The sequence below is a fragment of the Oryzias latipes genome, chromosome 20 (assembly GCF_053564925.1).
Source record: "Oryzias latipes strain Hd-rR chromosome 20, Olatipes_Hd-rR_3.1".
Taxonomy (NCBI): domain Eukaryota; kingdom Metazoa; phylum Chordata; class Actinopteri; order Beloniformes; family Adrianichthyidae; genus Oryzias; species Oryzias latipes.
Genome location: NC_136256.1, coordinates 10,593,289 through 10,612,271, shown reverse-complemented (window position 1 = coordinate 10,612,271; position 18,983 = coordinate 10,593,289). Strand labels below are relative to the sequence as shown.

The window sequence follows — 18,983 nt, the reverse complement described above, 5'->3', positions numbered from 1 at the left end:
AAAGCTCAAAAACGGAACAACAGAAAGAAGTACATGCATTACACAAAAGCTCTTTGAAAATAAAAAAAACAATAGTAGTATTAATAATAAAAAGCCGACCTTTGGGAAGATTGGCTGCAATGCACACATCTATATCCTTGGCGCTTTTGGCTGGATTGTCTTTTTCGTCAAATGAGAATTCCTTCTGGAAGCTGGTGGGTGCAGAAAACAACAAATGTTATTCAATTGGGGCTGAGACGTGGGAAACTGGATTTGTTTATACACTTAAAATGTGACCAGATGTGGAAACCTTTCCGAAATCATTTTTACAGGTTCAATCAGAGATCCAGAGCATCAGAAATATAGCAATTAAAACAACTGATTTCAAAAATTGCCAAATTTAACATTTTAAATCCGTCATAACTTCTACCTCCCATAGACAAACAGAAAACCTTTTCTTTTTTTTTCATAAGCACTCTGAAGTAATTTTTGGATCACGAACAAAACCACAAAGTTGCAATGGCTCAATAAAAGAACTGGCAGTGGATATTTCATGTGAGGAAACAGCTGAGAATTGGAAAAACATCATTCTGTGGTTGAGTCCATTCCAGCAGTCATTGAGCTGTGAACATAGTAATGCACTCGAGCAGAGCAGATCTTTTTGTGTGCTAACATCATCAACATTCATGCCATCCAACATGTGATTTTGACTTGCATTTCAAAGCCAAACCAAACAACTCTGCTTCAAATTGTAGACTCTCTGCACATCACTGTGCTTGTCCTCCAGCGTGGTTTGAATACATTTGGTCATCTTTATGGTGTTTGGAGACTACAGAATGTAGCAATGCTCTGGTCAGCTGGTATTTCCTGAAATCTGGCTCTCTGTGGGCCCCAAGCCTGGGATGCTGATTTGGTGCTTACATGGTGTCTTGTTTTAAAGAAACCACTAGAAATGTATGTGGTATGTGAAGAAAACGTCCTGAACTTGTTCCTCTTGCAGCAGCCACGTTATTTATTAAAGCACAGCAATCTGAGATCTTGCAGTCAAAATACTCTAAATTTGTCATGCATTTGTGATTCCTCAGATTTTTTCCAAAAGTAAGCGGTCTTCATTAACTTTGGTCTTAAAATTAAAGAAACATGCTTTCCATAACCAGGAGCAACATTTTCACTTCTTCCAGGATGCTGGATTAAATAAAATCCAATTACCAGGTAAATATTGAACCGCTTCATAAAGTACTACAAAAATAAACTTACTTGCACTCTGGCTTCAAAACCTTATTTCATTTTTGTGGTTGGAGTGGTTAATTGTGTGTGACCTCTGTGTGACTCCAGAGGTAACCTCAAACACAGGTAGAGGTTTGATGAAGTCACATCGAAATGAGCCCTTCCATTTTACATTTATGTAAACAGCATGGCAGCTGTTAGCTACTCACTTCTAAAGGGTGTGAGAAAAACCTGCCTAAGATGACCAGGAGATTGTAATTGACGCTTTTATCTCATCTCGTTAAGATTACTGCAATTCTTGTTTTACTCTTTTTAAGAAATCCACAGCTACAGTAGGCACGAAATGCCACTGCAAGGCTTTTAACAGGAACCTGTTAAAGTGTTTATATTTTACTGCTTTCCATTGGTTACCTATCAAATTTAGAATTGATTTTAAAAATGTTTTAATCTCCAAAACTCTTAATGGGCAGGTCACTAATTATGTTTCCCAACTATTGGTACCATATGTCTCCAGTCGTCCCCTTTGGTCCTCTGGTCTGAGCCTACTTAAGGTTCCCAAAACCTGGTATAAAACTCGAGATGAGCTGTTTTCCTTCCACTTTGGTGTTTCATGTGCGCATTACAGGTTCATGACGTAAAGTGACAAATGGACTTCTGGGTATGTGAATGGAAAGGTAAATAAGGTAGCAGTCCTCTACACCCAAATGCGTCTGGGTAAAACTCCGCTTTACCGATACCTAATCCCGGAAAGCCGCAACACTAACAGTTATTTGATTTCGAGTTGCCAAAAGGCTCAGAATTTTGTTGTTTTTAAAACCTATACGGAAATAAAACTTCATAAAATGCTCCACATCTTTCATCCTCAAGCACGGCTCTGATAAAAACAACTTTGGTGTTTTTTATTGTTAATTTATAACTTTTCTTGTAAATGTATGACCTTTTTTCTTGTAGGTTTACGAGATTTAAAGTCGTAAATTTACAACTTTAAAGTTGTATTAAAAAAACAAGTTTTTCCTTGTAAACTGGGCCTAAAACTCTGTCGTACCATTTATAGGTTACTTTGTGTAAAATATAATATAGTTTAAATGTCCTCAAATCTGCTGACTCCAGAGGTATCTGTAAATTTTACTTAAATTTAATCTCAACAGACGAGTCCAAAACAGCAAACTGTTCTCCTACCTGAGCGCCCTTTTCTGCAGTAACCTGGGATTGCTGACCTTGGCTGGGGTCTCACTCCCAAGTCCTGAGGATAAAAAAGGGAAACAATAAATAAAGTCTCAGCATTCATTAATTCCAGCCTGAGCAGAAAAACCCTTAGTTGTGGGTTTTTGTGGCCAGACCGTATAGTGCAGTCAGCCCTCTAAGGGCGAAGCTTTCAGCCTGTCTGCAACTCTTTGGCACAGATAAGGTAATTAAATTGACCTGCATGGAGAAAACAAATTATGTAGAAAACAGTAACCTGCCAGGTTTAATCACATCATTGGATATCTGTATTAGTTACAGATACACTCCAGACTTCTCACAGAAATACCACACAGATCTCAGGAAAGCTCATAGTACTTGATAGGTAAGCCTGCGGGATGGAGTCTTGGAGAGTCACACTGCTCCTGATCACATGGCAAACTTGCATGCAGTGAAGTTGGAAAGAAGCCATGAGAAGTCAACACTCATTATTGGTGATGGGCAGCACAAGGAAAACATGAGTAGACTAACAAAAATTACAATTTTCCATTTTTTTTGATAAACTCAAATACTTGACATAAAACTAATCAACTTTAGTTTTTATCAATCTGATCCACCTTTGACAAAATCCAGCGAGTACAGGGATGTTGGCTAAACCATTACTTGTCTGATAGCAAATATTTTTTACAAGCAATCTAAAAATATTAAATGCTGACGTTAATATGCTTAGACATAGATCTTACATGAGCAACTCTGATAAAAAAAATTGCATTTTTTTTTTTTTATCAGAGTTGCTCATGTAAGATCTATGTCTAAGCATATGCAGACCTCAGTTGTAACCAGTGGTCTTATGAGTTCTTGTTGCCTTTCTATCAGCTGGAACCAGTCTGGCCAATCTCCTCTGAACTTTGGCATTAACAAGGCCTTGCCGCCCAAAGAACTGCAGCTCACTGGATATTTTCACTTATTCAGACTATTCTGTTAACCCTAGCGGTGGTTGTGGGTGAAAATCCCAGTAGATCAACAGTTTTTAAAATACTCAGACCAGCCTGTCCGGCACAAACAACCATGCCACAGTCCAAGTCACTTCAATCACCTTTCTTCCCTGTTCTGATGCTCGGTTTGAACTGCAGCAGATAGTCTTGATCATGTCTATATTAGAAATTTCCGTTAACAAGCCGTTGGACAGGTGCGCCTTATAAAGTGGCCCATGAGTGTTTATAATTGTGATAGATTCTATATATTTTTTAATTTATTACTTGTCTATATTATGAAGCAACTGTTTTTTATATTTTTACTTCAAATCTTAATCTTCTTTTTCCATGTATAATTGTTTTTCTGCTAAATCTGAACTATGCTTTATATTAAACCTAAATGACACATTGTCACACACAGTTAACAGCAAACTAATATTCAACAGCCATTGTCAGAAATCCCTTAGGAGGCAGTTGGCTCATGTACTCATTCCAGACCTCTAATGTGCGGTTCTGAGTGACCTTGGACCTTAAAGAGCCCACAAGCGTGCGAGTTCAAACATGTGCTCTCACTCCATCCGCTCAAAGTTCATCTCAGAGTTCACCTAATACCCTACCCCCACACCCTTCCATTGTTTCACCTCATCTTCTCTTCAGTGGTCTTGGCCTTGCATGTCTAGTCTCGATCAGTTATTCCCTCCTACAGATGATCAGGTGGACGTTTTAAATTCACCACACTTAAGCAAAACAAAACCTGAGAAGAGAGAAGTCTTATTTGGGGAGGCCTGTCAGGAGTGGTCACATATTGTTTCAGCTGGCTAGAAGTCTTCAGGAAAACACAGCTCATCGCTCTGGAGTTTTAAATGTTAATGTTGATTTCTGGAGTTAACAGCACAGCTTGGACTTGGACTATATTCAACATGAGGTTATTAATCATAAATGACACCCAAGCACTGTACCAAGTGCCATCAGGGCAGCAACTTTCCCGCATCATCCTTTATAGTTCAAGTCAAATCCTCTATCCAGACATGCAAAAGAGTGTATTAGGTTTATGAAAGCCTTTAGCAGAGTTTATACTTTAAAAATTTCTCATTTTGGTGAGTTTGCAAAATAAAATAATTACAATAAATTGGATATTTCACCTTTGTATGTGCCTTAACTCATTAACAGTCAGAGGGATTCCTCTTTGTATTAAATAACAAGAACATTAGTGTTTCGCCAACAGCAGCAGGGATTAACAGCAGATTGGGTTTCTGTGTTTCTTGGAGGCCACCAAAAGCCTTTGCTGTTTCCTCTTGAGAAAGATGTTACCTCACAAATCTCTACAGTGCAGGTACAGTAAACCTATTCACAACCCCACTGGAAAAAAATATTAAATTGAAGCATTGGATATGAGCAAAATGACTTTAGAAAAGCATAATATTAAAAAAAGAATAAATCCAGGCCTACAAATTAAAGTCAACATTGAAGTAGTTATTTGATAGAATATGAGCCTTACGCAAGTTTCAAACTTCCTGTTGCTTTCATAACTTGCAGGGTTCCATTTGTAAATATTGTACTGCATCTATCCATTTTTTAAACCTGCTTGATCTCTTTCGGGCTCAAAAGTTTGTTGGGGCCCATCACCAATACTGGTACACCCGAAAAAAGTTGCCAGTCTGTCATTGGGCCACACAACCCTATTCACACCTCATGGACAAATTAGATTCACCAATGATGCATGTTTTTGGACCGAGAGGAAGCCAGAATGCCCAGAGAAATCCCACGGATGCTTCAGGACTCCACAAAGAAAGGACCCGTCGGGATTCAAACTAGGGTGTTCTCGCTGTGAGACAAGAGTGCTAACCACTACACCATGTGCAGCCCTTCTTGTACTGCAAGAGGAGGAATTTCGCATTTTCTTTACACAGACATAAAAATACATCATACATCAGACAATCATTGATACAAAATACTGGCTTTTCCAAAACAGAAATACATGCTTTAATCCAATTTCTCATTGGATAACTGTTTATATTATATAAAGGAATTTTTCACATTTACATGGTGACTTAAAGTGTGGATGCCATGCTTTGAACAACTTTGTCAAATAAAAAAGCCCTTTAAACGCTGATTCTATTGATACCAATAGTTCGCGTCGAAAAAAATCCGAAGCATATGAATAATAGACATCTTTCGAAGGAATCAGAGATTTGGATCTGCCGCTAGAGCGCAGGCTGGAAGTGAACCCGATATGACCTGTGACGTCATGAAAGGCGTTGATTTTCGCAGTTCCGCTTCGGACAGCATGTAAACAAAACCGGTAGTCTTCGTTTCTCTCGTGTTTAAATCTGTTAATCATCAACATGCCAAGTCGTTGTGTGGCAGCTGGATGTAGCAATACATCTACTGAAAGTGTATCTGTGTATAAAATTCCCAAACAAGAAACGCTGCTGAAAAGGGGAAAGTTCAAGAAGGTGGACGGCGAAGGATTTTTCCCTCCAGATCTGCAGGAGAGAAGTCTGCGTTTTCGAAGGGACAAAAACCGGGACACAAACGAAGAATTTTGAACGGAGAGTTGGGAGGAGGATCTTGGCTTCTGAGTCGAGGAAAGGCGGGTGAGCTGGAAGCGAGCGAGCCGTTTTCTGGGTCGGAGAGGACGGCGCTGGAGTCGGGAGCGGAGGCTGCTAAGCTAGTGTGCATCACGATGGATCACATTGAGGCGAAGTAGTCGTGTTTTCTGTTGTCCTTGGATCCAACTGGAGTATTTCAACGCACTCAATGTTTTGCAAGAGAAGCAACAGGCCTGCAACGTTTTTTTTCTTTTGCTTTTGAGGTGCCGGTACCGTGAGTAAACTGAACTGTGTGTGTGTGAGCGCGCGCGCGCGCACGAGAAAAGGTTTCAAACGGGTTCAAACGGGTAAAACTGTTAATGTTCCACAGTTGTTAATGGTATACAGTGACTTTGTTAACTAAAGAGTAGTACCATCTGGGAAACTTTTATTTTGTGACATTTATTTTGTAAATTGGGTTGAAAACCAGTGTTTACCTTTGTTTAGATTAGGCCAAAAGGGGACATTTTGAGTATATTTTAGGGTAAGTGGAGTAATTTAATTTTATACATTTTTTAGACTTACTGGAGTCTAGCCGAATCTTCATGCTGGCTATCGTCATGATCGGCATGATCACTAGACCTACTACTTTCTGCTATATCCTCCTCACTTTCGCAAAAGGGTTCGAATCGATACGGTTGCAAAAGTGACTCATCATCATGATAATCTCCGCAACTTTCCTCTTCATCTTTCTGTTCATCTGATGATAAATCGCTAATAGAGACGGTAGCATCACTCTGTGCTTCGCTATCGGTGCTAGCCATGTTGTCTGCCTTGTCTTCCTTTCGTTACGTCACAAACAGGGCGGCGCGAATTCGGCGGAATGCGTGAAGCCGGCGGCCGTCCTCGTTGTTTATATTGCGTTTTTCGCTATTTATTCTTTTTCGAAAAATATTAAAAACAATCGCAACATGAAATAGAAACTATTTACTATATTTTGGCTTATTAAAATAGGCCATGTCACCCACACTTTAATCTATCTAATCACTGAAAAAAAGCAGATGATTACCAAACCTTTGGTATGCATGTAAATGGGCTCAGTGAGGAGTAATCGATGACAGACAGATACTCTAGGAGACAAATACCAGAGTTTCTTTACTGAAAGTGTGAACCAGAACCAGATGCAGTAAAAATGTTAACTGCTGGAGCAAAAATAGGAGCTGTCCTCTTGATAGTGAACTCTTGTCTTTGTCAGATCCAGTATACAAAGTTTGCCACAATCCAGACCTATGCAGTCCGGTTCACACAGTCCATATATTATGGCATGTTGGCTATCAGAGGACCCCCCCCCAACACACACACGCACAAACCCAAGTGCCTCAACACATCAGTCATTCCAGACACAGACAAAAAAAACGTTACAATGATCATAGCTGTAGCAGAGCCTTTGGTGCTGCTTACAATCTACTCTGTGGTTGTTGTTGCTGTGAGGGAATGCAGCAGGAATTCCAGCTGCAATGTCCTAAAATAATGTGATAATGATAAAAACAGGATTAAAAAAAAGCAATCTTTTCACGATTCAATGGAGTATCCTTCAGGTATATAAAGAGAGCACAGCTTTTTATGTGATAAATGCTGTCATCCACCAATACTATAAACACTGTAAACAATATTTTTTGATGTGATTGAACTGAATTTGGTTCAAATCTGAAGTTACCAATAGATGAAAAAAAATCAACAAGTTAATCAAATGTCATCTTATTTGGAATTCTGTTTGGTACTGTACAACTACTAGAAAATATTTTACCAATACCATTCTAGATGATCAATGGGATTGGAACACTCCATTAACTTCTAAGGTTTTGTGTAAAAACACAAACTAAAACATAATAAAGGATTAATCAAATGAACAAACAGGCTTTCATGTCTAAATTAGGCAAAAATCAAAAAAACACCCCAGTAACGTCAACCATTATATACTTTTGAGTTGTAAAGGCTCCATAGTCACTAGTGACGTTTTTTAGTGTGGACTTTATCTTACTAGTTGGATTGCTGCAACATTCTGATGTTTCTCTTCAGCCATTTTTTTGTGATTGATTGCTTTTCTTTGCCTTTGTTTACTGTCTTTATCTATGAAAATGTAGCAGCCAGGTTTAAAGATATCAATTCTTATTTTGTATTGAGCAATAAATTCTCATATAAATTTATTCATGGACATCAAACTCTCTGAAAAGCAAAATAGTTTTTGAGTAATAGTTTTAAAATATCAAATTTGCTCCAAGACAATGATTAGTATCCTTATACAAAGCTGACACCAGCCTCTGAAATGTGGATTCAAGTCCGTTTTTGGGCTTTACATACAAAACGCACGTCCATTGAACATGCATTGAAAGTTAAACCTAGTTGAATTTAGACTAATCAGAGACTCAGATTTGGTAGTGACATATAGATGGTGTCCTTTTTAATTAATTCATGGAAGTGTCAGCCATTTGAAAATTGATCATTGAGGAGAAATTAATAACTGCCGTTTGTGCCCAGTTTGTGCTCAGCCGGAATTCTATGACACCAAGTCTTTCATATATTGAAATAGAGAGGTGAAATAAAAAAACCTAGAGGAAGGCTCACAAGATTTGCAACACTTTGAAATTTTGCACAACGCCTCTTTCAATTGTGAGTACATGCAGTACTATCAAGTAGTGAGAGTCCAGTATGAACACTGCATGCTAAAAGTGCGTTCAGGAAGGCCCTCGTTCAGAGCGTTCTTGAACGCATATCACACGCCCGGTGTGTACGCAGCACAAGTAACACGTAAAAATGTAATTGGTGAAGAAAACCATAGGCTGGTGTAGACCAGCAGTCCCCAACCCCCGGGATTTATTTAAAATGGATCTACGTCAAGAGTCTATGTCACTCTTGACGCAGGTCAAGGTGCTCTTCTTGGACATGTGATAGGTTACCACTGAAATAAAACCCAGGAGCTAGCAAAATGAGTAAAAAACAAACGTCTTTGCTAGGAGACAGAAGAGGAGCCTTCGACTTCCAAAAAAAGAAAGCTACATTTAATAGACAGTACTACTTTTTTTCCCCATGAGTGTGGGAGGGGGAGAGGATGATCACAACTGTGCGATGTACAATGTCATGCGTGTCAAATCGAAAGCTCAGACTCCGTCTTGCCACGTTTCCGTTCCTCCTATATAGTGGCGTTGCTACAAAAATTGTCCGCCACATCTTAAAGACCGGTCCGTGAAAACATTTTCTGATGTCACACCAGTCTGTGGTTTAAAAAGGTTGGGACCACTGGTGTAGAGGATAGCATTGTCTGTTCGCTTAGATTTTAATCTGTAAGATTTAATTAATAATAATAATTGATGCTTTATTTATCCCACAATGGGGAAATTCTTCTCCGCATTTTTACCCATCCCTTTGGGGGAGTGGTGAGCTGCAGACTAGCCCAGCTCGGAGGGCGACAGCTGGCTGGGGAGAGCGGGGATCGATCCACCAACCCTTCGGTTGTTGGACGACCTGCTCTACCGCCTGAGCTAAACAAATATTAAATGGAATGTATGTTTAAATAAGACAGCAGTGGCTGCAGTTTATTTTTGCAGATAAAAACAAAACCTAAAAAAAACAAACGAAATGCTTTTTTATGATGAATTGGACACAGGCTTTAACACAAATGTAGTGTCAGTCTCCATAAGGTAAGTGAGTGTATTATTTGAGATATTAACAAACAATAAAATACATCGAGTGCATTATCTGTTCAATAAAATCCTAATCTATGGGATAACTGCAATGTTTTTGAAAACAGCTCTTAAATAATTTCAGATCAAAGAGGAACAAAAATATCATCATTGTAAAGTATAAAAGAAATACTAGTTTGGAGGCACGAGTATTGCCGGACTTCATGTCCAATCATACAAAACATATTTTGCAGTGTTTTTTCCTTTCATTGTGATGCTAAGTTAGGTGGAGTACTGAATTGAATGGCATGTTGTCTTGGAAGCCCTACGTTTTAGATTTAAAAACAATAAAATAATTGTTAAGCCAAATCAAAGCTACCTGTCGGACTAACTACTAGACATATGTTTGCCTTTAAAATAAATAAATTGACGTACAGGCACGCTGTGGCTACCACAGATTTACAAAATAATCAATAGAGGTATAGAGGGATAGACATAGACTAATAAAAACCATATCTTAAATAAGCGTGCGACCAACATTTAATCTCATTTCAGAATCTAGTTCTGAAAGGAGCCTTTTAATTAAAACCCAACAGAAAACATGCCACCAACTGTTTGCAGTACGTCATTGCTTCTTAACATACATGCCAGTCTATAACAGTTGCACACCTACACCGTCAGCTGGGCAGCTTGACTTCTAATCAAAGTTTCGTCTCCAGGAGAGGCTTAAGTAGTAAAGGCTTTAGAACCCACAGATGAAGAATAAGAAGTGATGTGTTGCCAATTTAACAAACAGTAGACTTAGCAAGAGGTTGAGAATAAGCCAATTAGGTATTTAACTACCAACTAGCATGAAAGTTGCAGGCAGTAAACAGAGAGCAAAAGACAAGTAAACAAACACATTTGTAACCTTAAACCTTTAAACAAGCTTTTCAACAAACCAGAACAGTAAACATGACGGAGATGGCAGAGAGTATCAGTACTCAAGAGCCCAACAGTAAAAAGCCATTTAAAAATTCTTTTCAGTTTTAATTTTGGTGGAAATTTTGTAAAGATTAAAGAGGGAAACCAGATTTTCACAGATCTTAAAAATATCTTTAATCTAATATTGTTGAAAGTAAAGGAAATCCTGAGCAGCGCTTCCATCCAGGTGCATGCGAGGACAGCTCCATGCTTCCATGTCAGGGATTTAAAAGAAAAAGGTACAAAAGCAATGATAAAACCTGAGATTAAGCCCATCACTAAGTCTACAATACAGGCTAAACACTAGAGAAGTGCCTTTGTCAGAGAAGACACTATCATGTTTCCTGTGAGCTCAGCAGAGACGGCTTTACCCAACCTTCTGAGGGGAATAACAGGAAAGAAGCAGAGTCCCAGTTTTTGCAAATTGTGCAAACCAAGTAGCACAAACACAACTAACTAACAACACATTGTGGAGTTCCGCACAATAGGATCATTTCATTGTTGTGGAACTAAACTTCTGTTTTTAAAATAAAAATTTGACAAAAAAGAGCTTCTAAATCTAGATGATATTTCTGGGAAAATCTATACACCTATACATTTTCCGAACTTGCTTAACTGCTTTCAAGGGTCACTGGGTCACTGGAGCCGGTTCTTTTATTACTTAAATTGTGTGTTCTCTTTAATCCTCAGCCACTAATGCGTCAAGCTGGACAGAGAAACTGCATTACAACTTTTATTGACATTAACCCATGTCAATAACAACCATTTATCAAGTTTTAAACATGCTGGTTAGACTCATAAGCTCTCTGAATGTTTGATAAAAAAGGGATTTTTTAAAGTTAAGCAGTGATCAAAACAATATTGCTCAGCAATGAGGGTGTAGGAATAAACTATAAATCTGCTCCAGCAAATGTGGGTCCAAGTAGGAGCAGAGTCTGGAAATAGTTCACTCCCTGCAGATTGTGGCGCGCCTTTTCTGTGCTGCGCTTCGTCCTCAGAGGCTATGGCTGCAGTGCAAGGACAGCTGGCTAAAAAAACTGGACAGAGAGCAGGAAGGAAGATGGTCTGTAGTTTGTTACTGTCAACTTTTGCAAGCGGACATTCTCTACGGACAATGCACATAACGCACAAATGGCAGAGAAACCAGTCCCTGAGCCTCAGTCACTGGTCTTACCTTGGCTGCAGAACTTGACATGACTCAGGTAATTGGAGATCCAAGGATTCCGGTACATTTTGGCAAAGACTAGGAGATTATAAGGGAAAGGGACGAAGAAGAGAAGGCTTTCTCTGGTGGAAAATAGCAATAAAAGTGGCTCTTCAGCACTTCAAAGCAAACATAAAGAGTCAGGTAGCTACAGGGAGAGGCAGCAGAGGGGGAGACGTCCCATCCGCAGTGCCGACACAAGCAGAGGTTGTCCCGGTCAGCACGCAGAGGAGTTACTGCTCTGCTCCACTAACAACAAGCTGCAGAGCTGAAAGCTGCTCAGCACAGACTAAGCTTATTAGCTAAAGCAAGAAAATTAGGCTTCTTCAGATTGGGCTAAACTGTCCTCCTTCATGATTAAGAATGAGCCTCGCCGGAGCAGAGAGGAGGGGAAAAAGAAAGACAGAGAGGAGTGTCCCTCGAGAGCGCTGCCTTTCCCTGTGGCTCACACAAACCCGAGGTAGATGCCAAAGAAGAAACCGGTGCAGAGCAGGGAGGGAAGAGCAGGCGTGAGGAGGACCGGAGGATGGGAGTGGAAATAAAGAGCAAGAAAGGAGAGAGAACGTCAAAACGACCATCTCATTCAGTCGAGAAATTCCAGTCATCTCTTAGAAGGAACAGTAGGAAAAAAGGCGCACATCAGGAGAAGGTGGGAAAAAAAGAGGAAAGGTGAGAAAAAACAAAGTTCGTAAAAGAAAGAGGGAGAATGTGAACACTGCCATGTCAACTCGTGACTGATGGGAGGGAGAAGCCAACAGTCCTGCTCTTCCTAGAAGAACTCAGAGGTGCAGGAGAGATCAAACTGATTTACTAGACACAAATCATGGCAGTGTGCCAGAGCACCCATAAACTCACACTCAGTGATTTCACTTATGCATTCTTCCATATATACGGTGCACGTGCATGCACAGCTCCTATGCATCAGCATGACTGTGCCTTTCTGCTCCAAAAGGGCATGAAACGGAGGCTGGCTTTGAGCCCAACGCTGCCTTTCAGACAGTGATGGAAGCATTATCTTATCTTTGTGCAGCACACAGAGGGAAAGCTGTCACCACCAGCAGGCAGCAACATAAAACAGGTCCACAAGAAGAGTTTAAGCTGGAATCACAAATAGCAAGAAGCGAAAGCTGAACAAAGGCGGCTGCCATTTTTAGGCTTCACTTTAGACCGTAAATTTAAGCCAGAGTGCTGCTCTGTTATAAAAGCGCAAACTCTCAAAGCTTATCACACGATTACATTTGTTGAGACCTATAAATTTCCCCAACCACACCTGTTGGTGTGGTGAGAGGCAGCTTAGCTGATGCAGTGACTAAACTGGGTGGGCAGACTGAGATGAGATGGCATGAATGGATCTCAGATGAGCTCATGCAGTTCAGAATGTGAGCAATGTAAGATCAACGCGCCAAAGCTCAGGTGGGAGAGTCGCTTGAGCTCATGACAGAGTTCGTTGGGATTCGGCAGACTTCGAGTGGTAAGATTTTAGATTGCAATAAACTAAACGTTAAAGACCCTTTAAGTCCACCAATCTCTGTTAAATTATTTACACACATTTATAAATTGAGGTTAACAGTTAGGTTTAAGTTAGGTTGGTAGGAATAAAGGTTTTACCTATCCTCCGAGAGGCAAAGAGGAGGGAAAATCTTTTCTTTTCTTTTTTTTTTTTAAGTGAAAGGCAAACCAAGTCCAGCTGACTGTGTTTTACCTACTACTTTATTAAATCTACCTGGATGAATCGATGGAGACAGTGACGCTTCCTACTTTGGCCGCTACCTTTTGCTTCTGATGGAATCCCAAAAGAATCAAATATTAAAGGTTCTCAAAAGATCACTGGAGACTTGATTTACCACCGAGCAAATTGCCATTAATTCCCCATTGTAAAAAGTCCAATTATAGATCCAAAATAATCCAATGAACAGTGGTCCTTTGCTATATCGTGGTTCACTTTTCTCTGTTTCGCATAATTTTTTTCACTGCAGCCTCACAAGCGTTGATTTTTCCTTCTTACGGCGCATTGTGTTCTGCGTCCTGATTGGCTCTGGGGCTGGTCAAACAACCTCCTCCATGCCATATCTCTTGTACAGAATGTGTTCAGCTCGCCGAATCTTTGAGATCGCAAGCAGATCGTTGTTTTCATTCTATAATACTGGACTTGTTTTTTCAATGAAGGTTTGAACTTTGGGATTTCAAACGAGACAACGGTCTGAAAATGTTCATGTTTGACCGAGAAAAGTGTATAAAGTGTGCAGTGAGGAGTTTTACTGCCTTAAAACATTTATAACTGTACTTTTTGGGTTAGATCTATCCCAGGTTATTTTTAGAACTCATCACCGGCGATAAACGAGGGAACAGTGTCCCAAACCTCTTTATTTTCTATTAGTGACATCTGTGTGTGTTTGTGTGCTGTGGGGTTTGCTAGAACTCAAATCTGTACATTATTAGAGGCGGGTTTCTTTTACGGACAGGTGACTGGACAGATCAGTGCAATAAATAAAACTTTCAATATGTCATGTTTTATTTTTGCCCTTTGGAATCCCATGAAAGATCATCTCCTGTCTGTAGTTCAACAAAACATGAAATAAGAACAGCGGTTATGATCCAAACACAAAAAGCATGTCAACTGTGACTTGTGGAATTTCACTGAAAGTGTTTGAAGTGTAAGATTGGCCCCATTTTCCCCATAAGTCAAACCCACCACGAGGTCAAGTTTATGGGAAAAAAAACATCAATCACCCTTTATGAATGAGATTCGAACTTTTTATTGTCATTCAAGAGGCAAAAAATATTTCTTGTTAATATCTTCTAAAATAAAATTTAATTTTACAGATTTAAATATTGCATTTTACACATTTGAGCATCATCATTAGCTTTAAAATATAGTTTCATATTTTAGGACCCAAGGGTGAGTAGTCCTAATATAGCTTTTATTGTAACAATGATTCAATGACTGCAATGTAAAGATAAGGTTCTCAGCTGCTGTTTAACTAACAAAAAAAAGAAGGAGTATCAAAGCATATCACGTGGGCCTCATTGAAAGGCGAGAAAACTGACTGACTACAGTGGTTTCTATATGAAACAGTAATGTTTTCCCAGTGAATTTAGCTGTTTACCTGAAGCGCACTGCTGTGTGATTTTACTGAAAGAGCTCAGGAGTATATTATATTATTATTTTCAACTGTATAAAAATAGTTTGGAAAAAACTTTATTTGATTGCGACAGTGCTAAATGAGGTATGTAGGCATGGCTGACAGTTTTCCCAGACGGGCAGATCAAAACTGATCTAAGAGTCCCCAAAGTCCGTGCCACACCTGGCTGTCTGATAAGTACTATTTATTTCTTTGACTCATGTGCTTTGAAGGATGACATCAGTTTAATAACCAGATCATTTCTATCCCACAATTAGCAATGATGAGTCCTCAAGACCTCACAAAGTTGTTGCAATGGCGCAACATTTTACCCCCAGAGGAGCCGCAATAAAACAAGCAAGCACACGCTCTACAACGCTGAGGTAAACCTAAAACAAATGTCAGTTATCTGCTGCTTAAACATTTTCACTGCAATCTGTTAGTTGTGAAAACCTCCCAAACTAAACCTTAAACTCTATCACATCCATCTGTGTAGGCTCCATGCTTGTCTTTACAGAGAGACTCTGCTCTGCTGGGGTGTTTTATCGTTTCAACTTGCTTTAATTTGGTGTTTTTAGATTTTTATGTCACGTGTTTAAACTTCTCTTTAACCCTTGTGCTATCCTAGGCACTTTAACATTGGGAGTTGGGTCATCTAGACCCACTAGACAGTGCTCTGAACCTTTTTTCTTCAATGATTTGTTATCTTCACTGGTGTCCATGGATTACATGAAATCTTTCCACCTTTATCCACTTTTGTCATGGTAGGGTGAACACGTCAATGGAAGGGGGGGGGGTCATCGAAGATAGCACAAGGGTTAACAGTTTTCACCTTTTAGCTGTAGTTTTTATTTTTTATTTTTTTAAGCTTTTAATGTACGACGCCTTGTTTGACTGAGGTCATTTTAAGGGCCATATATAAATTAATAAAACTTATACTTAGACAACTAATTTATGAACTTTTAAATTAGGACATCAGAGAAAGGTGACAAGAAAGCAGGTTTAAGTGCCTGCAATTGTAATTAGTGGCCAAATGCTGATTTAAACAGAGGCAGTAAAAGGATATGAAGTGACACTGAAGTGTTGGAGTAACAAGGAGTTGAAATGGAAGCAGGAGTTGTTTCCGCAGAAATGGTAAGTTCTGTCAAAACATGAGGCAATTCTTTGTATGCAGGTGATGACGGCTACTGAGTCAAAGTGCTGACGGCAGTTAAAGCAACAGCTGATGGATAGATACAAGTCAGTCTAATGTTAACTCATGCTGAAGTCATTGGAATAAAGCTCACCTCGGCAACGAGCGTTCAAACAGCTACTTTCAATGAAGAGTTTCTGTGTCAATGCACGTCTTGGGCTTTCCTGTTTAAAACTCTTGTGTTCATGCATCGCTATAAACGTTTTTTTTAACCATTTTCTGGTTCTTTGTACAAAGTGAAACCAGGTTAAACTTTGACCAATCAGGAACTCAGATTTGGTAGCGACATGTGAATGGCGTTCTTTTTAACTCACGGAAGTGGCAACCGTTTGAACATATATCGTGGAAGAGACATGAACGATTGTGGTTTTTGCCCGGACAGAATTATTTGACGCCAAGTCTTTTGTATGTTGTAATAAAGCTGTAAAAAAAAGTCTGGAGGAAGATTTGCACCGCTTTGACATTTCACACCAATCCTTTTCCAAATGTAGGTGGTGGACATATGCTACGGAACAGTAGAAAAAGAAAAAAAAAGCCCCTCCCTGATTATTCAGTGTGAAAACCATGGGCTAAATCTGCCTTTCTTGAAACCATGTTTAGCGTGTTCGTTAATGTATGTCAAAGGCCCGGTGTGTCTGTAGTTTTAAATGTGTACGAATTAAAAGCACCTGAAAAAACTAGCAAAAACTTTAACATCATGTGGCATTGAATAAAAAAAAAAAAAAAAAAACTAAAATATTAGTTTCATCTGGGATTTATCAAAGGAAAAGTGTTGCCTTCGCTATCATCTCAACCCCTGTGGGACAGGTTGTGTTTAAGATCATCGAGGTACAGAAACACCTCCCCACTAATCATCCATCCAGATGTTCCTCAAAGCTCAATGATTCCAGCCTGGATAAGCTCACATGTGCAGCCAGTCACTCAGTCACTAAGAAAAACATTTCCAGACAATGTAGGTTTGCACTAAGAATGACCCCCAGAGCACAGATTCATGGCTTGGCTTCTAGAAAAAAGACATAAAAAGAAAGAAAAAAAAAAAAAAAGAAAAAAAAAAAAAGAGTCTAATGCCCCCATACAACACCTTTAAGAATAGAGTAAAAAGAAAAAAGTGTTTTTTCAAGGGGTGTCTCCTGCTCCAGGTTTTTTGGCGCGTCTCTTCTCTGCACACAGTGAAAATATTGCTGCAATGTAAATATGAATTATTTTTTTTAAAGGGGGTTGGAGAGCGAGTGGTAATAATTTACAAATACACATAAAAAGGCAGCTAATGTAAGGTTGACACAAGCCATAACTTTAACATTTATGTTGATTGATGTTTCTAAATCATATAGAAATGCAGACGGAAACAAATTCAGAAAGTTGGTTTAAAACACAAATACAGATTTTTTTACGTCGTTCATTTGGAGATGGACTAGTCTTAGTTTCAGATCCTAGAATCAAATCCAGTCAGGAACACTTTTTAACCCTCCAGCTCGAGCATTGATAGAAAATACTGTTTTGGTTCTAGATTTAGTAATTACAGACTGTCCCTCATTAAAGTTCCTCCTGAGAATCAACTTATTTGTTTTTTGTCATCTGTAGTAGAGTCTAGGTTTTGGCCGTGTCTTGACACATTTTTAGCTAAAAATCTTGAAATGTTTATAGAGGACACAACAATATATCTTTCCAATGATATATCATTTGTTTAGATGGTAAGAGAGAATTATTGTCTTTGTGACAAAGACTAAATTAAAATGTGTTGCTTAATACAGTTTTTAGGAGAATATCCAAAAAGAAACTCGTGGTCTTCTGGACCAAATCTTGTTTGAAAGGTACAATAACTAGTAAGTCATTTCATCAAACACTGTTCCTACAAGAAAAAAAAAAAAAGAAAAAAAAGCAGATCTAGGATTAGGTTCATTGATGTGTTAGAAGTGAAATCGAAGGTAATGAAAAGAAGGTTAAATTAAAATATTAAATCTAAATTAGTCACTAAGACCAGAAATCCCTAAAGGAAACAACTAAAAGAAGTGGAGCAATAATTAAATGCAAAAATTATTGTAGGGACTTATTCAGCTAGCTTTATTGACAGAGTACGGTAGCTCTACAAATGGAAAAGGTCAGATCTGTTTCTAACCCCGATGCTCTACGCCAGGGCTGCCCTAATCTGGACCTTCAGAACCACTAGGTGCTTTGTTGTCTTTGCTTGGTGTTGATTAGGTGACTTTTGTTTATGCATGGATCAAATGTGTCTAGTAAATCTGTCCCAAGTAGGGAAGGTAAACACCATGGCGGTCACTTTCAAAAAACAGAGATGAACAGCTGCATTCAACTCTTGCTTCATGCTATAGTCACATCGTGCAGCCACTTCCAATGAAGAGTCTATGTAAACAGCCATTTTAGGCATCCGCGTACAAAACTTTCGTGTTCACACGGAGCAATGCAAGTTCCTTAGATTTGGAATTGACAAATGGATGGTTTCCCTATTTTATTAATTCTCAAAATGCCCCACCATTTGAAAATCGATCACGAAGGAGAAATTATAATTGTGGTTTGTGCCCAGCTGGAATTACATGACACCAAGCCTTTCATTTATTGGCATAGACCTGAGAAAGAAAAAGTCTGGAGAAAGATTCACGAGATTTACACAGCTTTGACATTTCACACCAAGCCTCTTCCAACTATAGGTGGCGGACATGCGCTAGTAGTAAACAGTAAAAAAAAGAAAAAGAAGCTCCTTCCTGCTTGTCCAGTGTGAAGACCATCTGTCACCAAGCGCTGTGTATGGCCCTACCTTCAGACCTTTTCTTTATTCTTGCCCTGGTCTTCAATTTAAGCTTTTTATTTTTTATCCACAAAGTTTTTGTAACCCGAGTATTGTGAAGATTCTCTCCATGCAAAAGCATGTGCTAACAGGGTTTACTAGGACGCATAAATGTCATTACCCATC

General features: G+C 39.1%; 1 protein-coding gene across 45 annotated transcripts in view; it reads right to left on the bottom strand.

The window, feature by feature from the left end:
• Positions 1 to 18,983, bottom strand: part of svila (supervillin a) — a 93,789-nt gene that overhangs the window by 49,973 nt on the left and 24,833 nt on the right. For 19 of the 45 annotated variants that reach the window (XM_020712510.3, XM_020712511.3, XM_020712512.3 and 16 more), the window contains exons 1-3: positions 11,711 to 12,476; positions 2,386 to 2,449; positions 100 to 191 (exon numbers count right to left, since the gene is read on the bottom strand). In XM_020712510.3, the coding sequence (XP_020568169.1) occupies positions 100 to 191; positions 2,386 to 2,449; positions 11,711 to 11,768 (214 nt within the window). In that variant the 5' untranslated portion in view covers positions 11,769 to 12,476. Of the gene's footprint in view, positions 1 to 99; positions 192 to 2,385; positions 2,450 to 11,710; positions 12,477 to 18,983 lie in introns of those variants that run through there. The other 26 variants (XM_020712514.3, XM_078938566.1, XM_078938567.1 and 23 more) reach the window with 2 other exon arrangements.